Genomic DNA, 12,256 nt, shown 5'->3' with positions numbered 1-12,256 from the left:
ATACGTAGGTTAGAACCATTCCATTTCCACCAGAAACTGAACTTTTGGAGTTGTTATAGGGTTCAGGCACTGTGGAAAATAAGTATGGCTCAGGTCCTTAAGCTATTTAGCCACTTCTGAATATTTCCTTTAGATTAATAGTTTTTACCTTGCCTTCTCACACATGCTTTTCCTTCTTTCCCTGCCTTGTAGATGTTTGCAGTAGCTAAGCTTGTTTAGATCAGAGCTCCTCTGAGCATTTTGTTCAGCCCAACAGACCTTCCATTAGTCAATAGAGCAGAATTCAATTCCTTTTCATTCCTACCACTAAGCACAGCTACAAGTAGGCACTGCAAACGCAATGCTTGGCACTGCAGAGATGCTGCTTCCACGCGGCAGAAGAAAAAGCAACAATTTGTGTCAGTAGGGGAAGACGGGTGAGCAGAGAAAAGACAACAGGCTATCATCTATCATCCATAAAGTCACAGATTGTACCCATGGCAGCAAAATCCCAATAAAAAAATCCTCACTTTACCAGCCCTCTGAGAGACAATCTCCCAGCTCTGGGAGATGATGGGCCACATTTCTGCTTGTTAGTTCTCTTCCTTGCAAATGAGTGTGAAGTCCATTGTTAGAGGTTCCCTTTTGGATTAGGTGGTAGTCTCACAGATGTATACTCTTTTCTAATGGGCTGGAGGATCCCAGCATTATGTCCTTATTTTGATGCTCTACCTGAACAGGCATAGCCCACAAATTGGGGCACAGGAACAGGAACCACATTAATTGATTTGTTTCTATGGCAACCAAGTTATTGATTTGTCCCAGTGTCATCTCTCCCATGGACAAGTTGGATGTGGAAAGCCGCAGGATCTTATCGTATATCATTGCCTGTGGAGGGAATAAAATGGTATCTATGAAAAGGAAGTCGTTAGAAAACAATAGCAGCAGCAGGATGTTTCAAGCTGCAGTGTTGGTAATTACCTAGCACAGCCTTTCTCTCACTTGAGACAAGGCAAAACAAGAAAAAAAATGAGAGATAACAGACTTTTAAAACCTCCTAAAGCATTGCTGTTTGATGCAGATCCAAAACAGAACAAAGACAACAAAACATGAACGTTCAGGAGACTGAGCAAGGAATTTTTTTTAATAAACACTTGGTGAGGCTGGTTTTCTGTGGCACTGTTAAGGAAATTATTATTTCCAGTGCAATAGCTGAGTTTATATTCCTTCATACTTCTCTCCTTTACCTGGTCATCTATTTCCATAAAATATGTCGGAGCACAACAGGGTTTAAGGTTAATTAGTTATCTACCAGAATTTTAAAGACAAATATTGTGAGACTAGTTGCAGCTATGATCAAGTATCACAGTTGTGTCTTCAAGGAAATTTTAGAAAAGATTTTTGCTCTTCACCCTCTTTTATCTGTGAGCAGGGTAGATTCTGTAGAATTCCCATTTTGACAACTGGGAATCATAAAAGCATAAGGAAATGATGAGGTGCTGTTTCTTCACCAAGTGTACCCTCCTCTGTTGAAACAGCTGCATCAATCACAGTGCAAGCACAGAGAGAAGCCTTCACACTGGTACAGTATTCTGTGGTTAGCTACACCTGGGAAAACATCAGTTCCAACTTCAGTGTTGCACAAATTCCTGCTACTGTCTGTGGAGTTTTGTCTGCAGATGTCCTGGCTACAGCCCAAACTGAGTTGGAAATTCTGGCTCTTGTTCATAAACATGACTTTTATAAAGGGTAAATGGATGCTGGCTTTAGACAGTTTGGGGGAAGAAACACAGGGTTCTCTGTAAAAGGGCATAAATGTTCAGAATCATGTTGCACGTACAGTGCCCCAGTAAAACATAGCTAGGGCAAGGATATGGCTGGTAACTCTGTTGCAGTCAGATAGAGTAACTCATAAGTAAATACAGAGGCAAAATAATGCTGCTTATCTCCAGATTACTAACACTTTTTGCAAATATATGTTTGTAGGTGTGCAGAGTGAGTGTTACACTTCTGCATATCATTATAATGGTTCTATTTTTGGGTAAAAAGAATTGCTGCCATCAGTTTAGCAGTGGTATTACCATTTCCAGTTTTCTGCATAAAAATATAGTCATCTTCTCTCAAACTATAGCTGTTAACTGAGTTTTTACATAAAGGATAAGATAGATGAAAGAATGAAGGAGGAGCATATTCATATAATGGGAACAGATCTGCTCACCAATAAAGCACCTCGTAGATTGATGCCAGTTTCTGTAGTCACATAGTAGGAGGCCTGCAGGAATGTCCTCTGCAGGATAAGGGCCAGGAAGAGGAGAACTGCCAAAACATAAACATTCTTGAGGAAAACGTCTGAGGAAAGATATGAATTCGATGGTTCCTTCAAATGAAAAGGAAAAATATGATGACAACGACATAGGATGGATTATCTTTTGAGATGCTAGATATTAGGAAATTCAGTCCTTGCTTTATAATATATAATATTGATGGTATTCTGGGACAGTTGCGGGAATTATAATGATCTCACTGTTCTACATATTATGTAATTGGATAGAAATTAAACCCTCTGCTCATGTTCCGAATACTTAAGAGTGCAACTTTTAGCATTTCTGAAATAATTTTTGTTAGCAGAAAAGGGACAGTGAGAGGGACAGCCATGTCTGTCTTATTCCTTAGATTTTCATTGGAACTCTGGTGATTTGGTGGATAGAAATACAATTTTGCCTGCATATGAAGAAGCTACAAATAAATTATTTTTGATAACATGACTGGTTTATTGCATTGATACTGCAATATTGATTATGTTGTATTTGTACATTGTAGGAATAATTCCTTCCAGAAATAGTTTATGATATCTGCGAATTCTGAATAATATAAAAATGTATCTGCAAATATTTCCCATGAAATGAGATGTACATGTCTCTAAGGGAAAAAATTATTGTTTATATAATTTTGTTTTCCTTTTCTAGTTTGTATGTTCACTGTGCTGTTTGGCTTCAGTCAGAGGAGGAAACAAATGTACCAAAATACTGCTAGAAAGGCTGTTTCTTTGGCATTTCCAATCCAGCTGGAAGCAGGATATACTGGATTTCTTAAAAAAAGAAGAAAAGAAAAGCCTGTTCTGCTGAAATGCCCAATCTGATGCTGAGATGAAAGGTCTAGTAAATACTGGAAGATAAACTGCATGTCTACACTCTCAAAGTCTCATCATTCTGTATTACTGTCATCTGCAAAAGGACTAAAGGCAGGAGAGAGACCTGAGCTTGTAGGCTTGCTTCACCACAGGCACCTCACCAGGAGAGGGTAAGACTGAGCACTAAGGAAAAATTATGAAGATGGTCAAGCAGCAGAACAGGCTTCCTAAGGCGGTGGTTAATGCTGTTTACCTGTGTTCTCGTGACATTTGTACAATGTCCTCATGCTTTAACTTTCAGTTGGCCCTAGATTGGTCAGGAAATTGGACTATTCTATTCTATTCTATTCTATTCTATTCTATTCTATTCTATTCTATTCTATTCTATTCTATTCTATCCTATTCTATTCTATCCTATCCTATCCTATCCCATCCCATCCCATCCCATCCCATCCCATCCCATCCTATCATCTTAATCTCATTCTACTCTCCTCCACCTATCAAAGACACCCAATGGCTGAGTAGTCTGGGTCTGAGATGAACCCGTCATATGGCTTGCAGGGAATTGTTTCCCATCCCTGTCTGCTGTAATAATCAAGCCATAAAACTTCCAAAGCAGTATAAGCAGTCAAACATTGGTAAACACCTAATGAGCCAAAAACATTTCAAAAGTGCCAAAGTCTAAAGTATCTAAATCCTGCTGGAATAACAGGACAGGGTTCCTTCATCAGCTAAAGAATCCTGGAAATGAGGGTTGCTTCAATATATACATATACAATTTCTCTTAATATCCTGGATCATCTAACTTTCCCATGAGTTTATAGCAGGGATAACAGTAACAAACTAAATTTTGTGGCCACCTTTATCAATGTAAATAGAATTACAAGGAATTAAGGGGGAATAACCGTAAAATTAAATTCATTTGCATTAGTTGAAGCTAGAGAGAATTTAAAGAGAGACTCATAATGGCAAGAACAACCAAGGGAAAGTTTATCAAAATATGCAAATTGAAAGCAAATGTATTCTGAAATGTATCCAAGAGAAATAGTGACTATCTGTCACAAAGCCAGAATGTTGAAGTGCTTTCAAGTTTTCCACTTTATTTTAATCTTCCCTTTAGCCAGTGTTGATTAAAACATTTAAAAATAAAACACTTCAATGAAGAGTGCAAAATGAAAAGGTGCAAATTTCTAAATTGGAGATCCAGAAATGAAAATTTTCAAGCAAAGCTATCTTGTATGCTCAACATAAAAAAAAAAAAAAGATAACAAAATTCTATAGCAAGGCAACTAAAACTCCAAAACTCTATTTTTGAGGCAAAAGACGTACTTTGCTATTTGATTCTGTGGCTCACATCCAACATGTTGAGGCTCAAATATGATAAAGAGCTTTTTTCGATAAGCTGTGTTATTAAACTCTATGTTGTCAGCACAATGGCTGAAATTTAGACTTTAAATTTAGCCCAACTCAGAGTATCAGTCAAAAAAATGAATGTTGGGAACAAGCAGCCAAGGAGAAGATGTTTGGATAGTGATGGCAGTGAAGTGCTCTATCTGAAAGGGAAAATTTTATTCCATTACATACCTATCCACTCATTCAAATATAATTCAAATAAACATTTACTGTATAAAGTGTATGGTATATTTTCATATCAGAAGAAAGAGAAAAATTTCCTACCTGTGTCTTGTCTACTGTCATTTTGTAAAATAATTTTGCCTTTATCTTTTCACTAGTTTTTAACAAATTCTAGTTCTTATGATAGAAAATGTTCTGTATCAGAGGCTTATTCAGTTGTCTGATAGACTACCTCTGCAAATACAAGTCTCAGTGAAGCTTGAATGTGCATCTCTAGATTCAAGGAGTTCACTGAATAATCAACTTTTGCATGCCCAATGCATTTAATCATAGCAACAAGCAGTGCAATCAGTCACAGAGAGCGAATACTCTCGGATCCCAGATGAAAACAAGGTTACATCTTGCTCAAACCTGTCAATGAATGACAAATGGATAGAGGGACAGAAATTAGGCAGAACCCACAGATTCCTCTTTTCTGGATCCATCACTGGTGAGCTACCAGCAGGTATCCTGCCTGAAATGAGGAGGCACAGCTGAGAAGAGATTCATAAAAGCTATTACTTATCCTTGGAAGTTCAGAACTGACTTCATGAAGAGCCAGCTCTTCCAACTGGGGGAAGCCTGCCTCGTTTCTGTTGCACTACTTGTGTTGCATTCATGATGAAGACTTTCACTACTTAGGTCTTCAACTTGATGGTCTCTAACAAAAAAATAATTTGCTTGAAAGAAATAATGAAACTTACTATGATGATCATAGATATTAGGGCACACACAGTATTAAATATCTGATATGAATCAAGAACAAACACTAAACAAAATCTTTCAATTAATGTTGTAAAGTTACCTCATCAGTTGCATTTGTGCTATAGGTTGTGTTCTGGAAGCCTTGAACAATGCCAGAAATGCACAAAGGCCCAGCAAAACCCAGCAAGTCAGCCAAGTAACGGAAGGTGCTGCTAAGAAGAATTGGTCGTCCAAAAGCACTGTATATCGCCAACCATATCGAGGGACGTCGATTGGGCTGATCTGCTACTTTTTTCTGGAAAACAGAGAAACAGGTTGACAATGCATCTACAAGAGGCTTCCCTGGCAACATGCAACAGTTTCCATTTCATTGCTGCCTGAATGCCTAAATGTTTCCTGTATGTTTGTAAGGGCAGAGGAAGCAGCAAATGTGATGTTGGTATTGGCAGATTTCAGACACCCTTCACAGCAAATCCAAACTCTGCCTCCTCTTGTTAAGTGTGGTTTCTCCCCTCTAAATCCTGACACTTTTCTGAACACAAGAATGTGAATATAGATTAAGCATACTGCCATGTAGATGTTGCTCTTTGTCACATGCACGCTCCGAAAAGGATCTGACATTTCAAGTCCTTACTCTTATGGGTAATCTTTACTTTCACAGTAGATGTGAAACCACTTCATTCAGTAAAGGCTTCTGGTATGAGAAAAAGGTTGAAGGAAGAAACATGGAGAGATAGCTATGAGAATATAGTTTAATTTAATTTATCCGGATTTTTCTCTTACATGCCTTCTAGGAAGACACACTTCAGCTCATAGCTAATTACTGGGCTCAAGAAGGTAAAAGTAATGAACTGTACTGGGAGATGAGATTAAATCATCTAATGGTCCTTCTGGGCCTTCAGTTCTGTGAATCTGTGCGTTATCTTCACCCATGCACTGGAACACCAACCAATGCATATCTCTGAACTCGGTCAGAGGGGTGCTGGTTTTGTCAAGGTCCTTTTAATCTAAAGAAGAAAGAGTTTTACTTAACAGATCCATGGTCTGCAGAGTGGTTTCCTGTGCCTCAGGCAACAGCTTTTGACACAGTAAAAAATCATCTGTCATTTTTCAAGTAGCACAGATGCCTGCAAGTTATAACTGAAGCCAAGCCCTCTTGAGTGTTCACAGAGACATTTTAAGTATAGCTCAGTAATAACAAGCCCCTGACCCAACACATTATCCAACGAAAGGCAAGCATGTATGTGCCCCGTCTGGCTACTCCCTGTCTTGTTTTCTCTTTTCACAGTTCTTCCTTTTATGACACTTCAACAGTGAGGTACAATATGCACATGGTGCCAAAAATGTACAGATGTATGGGAGGGCCAGATAACTGCTTCCTGGTTTCTAGAGATTAGACCAGGCTGGTCATAACCAGCATAATGGCAAGAAGCACAGTATAGGGAAATAGCCAGCCCAGGGACAAACTGTTAACAGGTTGTTTCCATGTTCATCATTTCACAGAAGTGATTTTTTTCTCATCTGTAGGCAAGAAGAAGAGATGGCATAGAAATGGTATGGGTTATTCAGTACCTTATTATTAAAGGTTATTAAAAGACCTTGTTTTAAAGTTATTTTGTCACTTGAAGATAAAACAAGCAGATTAAAAACAAATACAGGTAGAATCTGACAGACAAGACTCTCATTGAAATAATTTAGAGCTAGGAGCTAGCATGCAACTCCCTGCTTTTAAGATCAAAGTACTGACAGAGTGGTCTGGTTTGAAAGTGTTACACATGCTCTGCCCTACAGCATGCCAGCGTTCCTGCTGCTGGGACCAACCCTGACTGCATTGGTAGGTGCTGGATACTCCTGCATACAAGCGCTCCTGAGCATCCCTCCAGCTGGTTGGAAAAAAATTGCAAATCTTTTCTTTCCTTGACATATTGACACTTACATTTGTGAAATCATTCCCTATGCCTTCAAATAATTGTCTTTAAAGAAAAGATGTTTGTTATTAACAGGAAGATGGAAACATCGTAAGATTTGAATGCTATGAGTGGGTTTTCAGGCTGTTAATTCCATTGTTTAACACTGTTGTTTCTTCTTTGCTTGACCAGGAATTTAAGATAGCTGAAGTATCTGAAGTGAAGAGGGGAGAAAGAAGAGTGGATTTTTTCCCAGTGGTGAAAAATTTTGCAGCATTTTCCTCTAGTGGGCTTGCAGTGTACTACGTTATGTGGTGCAAATCTGGGATGCATGCGTCAATATGCAATTTGAAACATCTAGACCACTTGAAGAGAAACCCAAAAACACCATGAAGTGACAGCAGAAATCAGGAATTTTTTCAGCATTAGGACGGTGTGTAATACTTTGATCCAAAACTTTGGCTGTAGGAATTTACTTTCATATCTCTAAGACTTCTTTACATACTTAATCAAATTAAAAAAATCTTCATCTTGAGCCAAAATGTCCTTTAATATATTGGGAACTGTGAACATGTATTAAAGAGAGTGTATGAATTTAAGATCATGGGTGTAACTCTATGCGTATGACACACACAACAGCTTACTCTGCAAAAGCAACCTCCCTATCCACAGTTAGAATTTATACAGTGCACTTAGAAAGATGAGATAAAAATACTGTAAGATGAGGTGTTTCAATTTCTATGGTAGATTATCTAAAAAAGCAAGGAAATGCAGTATGTTCATCTTTTATTTCTGATGGCAGAATAAATGGAAAGGAAAGCCAATTCTAATGCATATTTTGGCAATATGTTGTTTATGAAAAATCTCAAACAGCATATGTAAGTAAGCTTGATTACCAAGAAAACACGTTTTAACTGTCATTTTATAGTATCTTTCAATCTCAAAGGACATATATGACGTTGTCTTACAATATGCTGTGTACGTTGCCAGGCACAAACTACTCACAAGACCAGTAACAAATGACCTGTGTCTTATTGTAGGAGCTGGAATGCCTTCTGCTGTAGCAACTACCAGATTAATAGACAATTAGAATGTTGATCTCCAATTATTTACCTTTCAATATGTTACTTTATATTATGTTATAACATCACTATTAAATTATTAAAACAAAATTACCTGACTTTAAGATTCTATAAACAATAATTCAGCATGAATGTGCTTTGAAAAAAGATTTCAAAAAAAATCCTACTGCCAGCAAAGGAAAAAAGAGTAGGTTCCACTCAGTGTTTGGTCCCTGTGCTTGGGACACAGGTTAGGAGAAACAGTGATTTTGAGAAGCAGTCATCAAAATTTAACCTGAATTCCCTGATCTTTTTTTTTTTTTTTTTTTTGGTAGAGTACCTGGTTTCAATTTTCATTTCAGGCAGAAGGTTTAGGAAAAAGCCTTAAAAGCAACACACTTCATGTGAGCTGTCTCAGTGGTAATTTACAGTACAGAACATCCATGTTAATGTTCAGTGTCTTTTATCAAGGTGTGATAAAAGGGGATTGGAAAGGAACAACATCCTTCATCCCGCATGGCCATGGAGTGCAGATGAGATAAGCTCTCTGGAGGCACAGGCAGGAGTAAACCAACTTAATCCAGAGGATCTGGGGGGGCTCTCTGCCCCAGCTGTGGAAGATCAGGGTAAAATACACCCTGGCAGCAGAGACAGTGACAAAGGATCTCTTCCAGACTACAATCACGCCTCACCCTGAAGAATTTAACTAATTCTGTGGCTGTTTTCTAACCCAGCCATGCACAAAAACAACATTGCACTGGTTTTAGTCTTTCAGTTTACTTCAACATTATCAGTAAAATATCCATTTACTTCAGGGTTACTGCCTGTTTTAGAATATTGTCACAAATGGAGGTTATGGTAATCTTGAGATATTATGCAGGTTAACAGGAAGAAAAGAAATCTGATCTCAGCCAGTTTTTGCAAATGTAGGTGAATGTTACCATGGGTAAAATATTGCAAGTATTCATATGTGCATGACATGCATTCAGTGAAGCTAAACAGTGAATGCACATGAGCAACAACAGAGTTCACTTGCCTTTTGGCATCTGAGCCACATACTTATGCATACACATGCTGTATCTGCAGATATAAATGAGATACAGACAAGTGCTTGCACTCAGTCATGCACATTTGTCATAAAGAAAGGCACAGAGCCTCTAGTTCCAAGGGGTAAGTAGGTGCCTAAGCCTCACTGGCCTCTTTAAGTAAGATATGGTCACCAAATTCTGCTTTGAGGATCTGGCCTAAGAGATGCATTTCTCCTTTGGTGCGAAAAGCTCAATTCCAATGACTTAGTAGATTTCTGCTTTAAGCAGAAGGGTCTTGGACTCTCTAATAATAAATACATTGGCATGCAAAGCAGCCTCAGTCTATTTAGAATATAAATAATTGCATTCATTAGGGCTTCATTTCAGAAGGCATGGAAAAGAGTCTGCATCTCCACCAGCTACCAGGTGGAAAGAGCTGCTCTTGCCTTATTCTTCTTGCATTGCTATTCTGAACTGTTTACTGCTTAATAAGTCTATCTACCTGGTGTGCACAAGAAAGGGATTTACATGCCTTAATCTTATGTGCTATATTTCTAAAGTGGCTTCTGACTGCCCGTATCCTTTCTGTTTATGCTCAAGAACTGACAAGTATGTACAAATCAGGGAGACAGGCTCCACAAATGAAATTTCACAGTTTTGCCTAAATGTATGCAGAACTTTCTCTGGAAACATCTCCTCTACTGAGTCAGAAGGTAAACAAAAACCAGCTTTGTTTTTCTTACTGTGTCTGGCTGGGATGGAGTTCATTTCCTCACAGCAGCTTTCATGATGCTGTCTTTTGGATCTGTAACTAAAGTCGGCTGTTAAGACACCAAACTGTTGCTGAGCCATGTTTACATCCCACCAAGGACTCCCCTTTTCCTACTCTGTCACCAGTGAGGCTAGGGGTGCACAAGACCTTGAGAAGAAGACATAGCAAGGACAGCTGACCCCAACTGACCAAAGGGGTATCCCACTCCATATCATGTTGTGCTTGGCAATAAAAGCTTAGGCAAAGAAGAAGAAAGGAGGGATATTTGTCATTATAGTGTTTGTCTTCCCAAGTAACCTTCACACGTGCTGAGACTGTGCTTATCAGAAAGTAGCCACACATCTAACTCCTGGTGAGAAGTAGCAGTGAACTCTGTACTGTTTTTCTTGCTCACACAGCACTGATTCAGTTCTTAGGTTGCCTTTATTTTGACTCACCAGTTTTTAGCTTGTGCTCTTGTGCTTCTCTCCCCTGTTCCACCAAGAGGAGAGTGGGCAAGCAGCTGGGTGAGTGCTTAGCTGTTTCCTGGGGCCAATCCACCTGCTTCTCTTGGTATGTGTTTTTGAAATGAAGGTAGAATTACTGGAAAGAGAATTACTGTAATGCTTGCCTATGCCCAAAGATTTCTCTGTTGAAATACCACTGTCTAAAGAAGGAAGGATTCGCTTCCCTTCCAGTGTGCATCTCAGAGGAAACATCACAACTAAGCCCTTACCTAATATGGACATGTTTGTCCATAAGTTTGTACCCTCCTGCAAATGCAAAGGACAAGAATTACTTTAATGTGCAATATTTATAAGACAGGATTTCTGAAGAAAAAGTGGAGATGAGTGTTTCCAATTGAAACTATGGAAAAGTAGGACATTTTCTAGTTTAAAATGCTGTCATGAATCTCTAAGATTTAAACAAAGCTTTTATTTTTAAAATGAAATCTAGCAAATGACCATTCTGTTATGGTTTTGGTTTCTAGTTGCTCTCAATTTGGCAACTCTTTCCTGCTGTAAATTCACTTAAAATCCAACAGTGACTATGGCACCAGAACTTCCTATGACAAATTTCACCTTGGAACAAACAGTCCTAAGTTAAAAATTCCTAAAACTAGGATTTCAATGAAGCAGAAGAAATTCAAAGTGACACCACAGTTTTTAAGGCTAAATAGTGACATGGACATCTTTGGTTACCTTTTGTTCCTCATATGCTTCTTTGAGACAAACATAATTTGTCAGCGCTCTCATTGCAATTGGAAGCTTCCCAATTGCCTTCAGGTCCACAGGTTTCTTGTGAGCAGATATAATAAGTGTATTCATCCACCAGTAAGTTGCTTTTGAGAGCAAATTGACAAATGGCTGAAGAAACCTCACTCCGAGATCTTGTAGATCCTCTGGTGGCTTCACTTTCTGAGGGTTCATGAAAAATACATACTTCTGGAGAGAAGAAAATGGACAGCATGTTTTCAGAAAATATCTTATTATAGGAAATTCTAAGTATGTATAATAATATAACAGCAGTGTCACAAAAACAGTGTTGTATTTGGAGGTAATAATACACTGAATTTAGGTAAGAATTTGCTTTTAAACATGAGTATTTCCATTCTGATAATGTAACTGTTAAGAAATCAACAACTGTGGGATGTGGACACTGTTTTTTAGCTTACCAAGTACCATCTATCTCTGCATAACAACAACAAAGAATTCTTGGGATATATTTTTATTTGCAGTGGGCAAAACATATGCTTGCTTATGCCTTCATTGCATATATAGTTTAACTGCATTAATCATAGAATCGCTCAGGTTGGAAAAGACCTTAAAGATCATCGAGTCCAACCACAACCTAACCATACAACCCTAACTCTAACAGCCCTCCACTAAATCATGTCCCTGAACACCACATCCAAACGGTTTTTAAACACATTCAGTGATGGTGACTCAAACACCTCCCTGGGGAGCCCATTCCACTGCTTCACAACCCTTTCTGTAAAGGAGTGTTTACTAATATCTATCCTAAACTTACCCTGGTGCAACTTGAGGCCATTTCCCCTCGTCCTGTCACCAGTGAGAAGA

At 38.5% G+C, this 12,256-nt stretch overlaps 1 protein-coding gene across 12 annotated transcripts in view; it reads right to left on the bottom strand.

Annotated features, from left to right (window-relative positions):
* Positions 1–12,256, bottom strand: part of ABCC9 (ATP binding cassette subfamily C member 9) — a 71,841-nt gene that overhangs the window by 47,208 nt on the left and 12,377 nt on the right. For all 12 annotated transcript variants that reach the window (XM_048953212.1, XM_048953202.1, XM_048953296.1 and 9 more), the window contains 4 exons: positions 11,378–11,620; positions 5,529–5,723; positions 2,198–2,356; positions 712–867 (listed from right to left, as the gene is read on the bottom strand). In XM_048953212.1, coding sequence (XP_048809169.1) covers positions 712–867; positions 2,198–2,356; positions 5,529–5,723; positions 11,378–11,620 — 753 coding nt within the window. The remainder of the gene's footprint in view (positions 1–711; positions 868–2,197; positions 2,357–5,528; positions 5,724–11,377; positions 11,621–12,256) is intronic.

Source organism: Lagopus muta, chromosome 1 (genome assembly GCF_023343835.1).
Source record: "Lagopus muta isolate bLagMut1 chromosome 1, bLagMut1 primary, whole genome shotgun sequence".
In the NCBI taxonomy this organism is placed as follows: domain Eukaryota; kingdom Metazoa; phylum Chordata; class Aves; order Galliformes; family Phasianidae; genus Lagopus; species Lagopus muta.
This window is presented reverse-complemented; position numbering and strand designations above follow the sequence as displayed.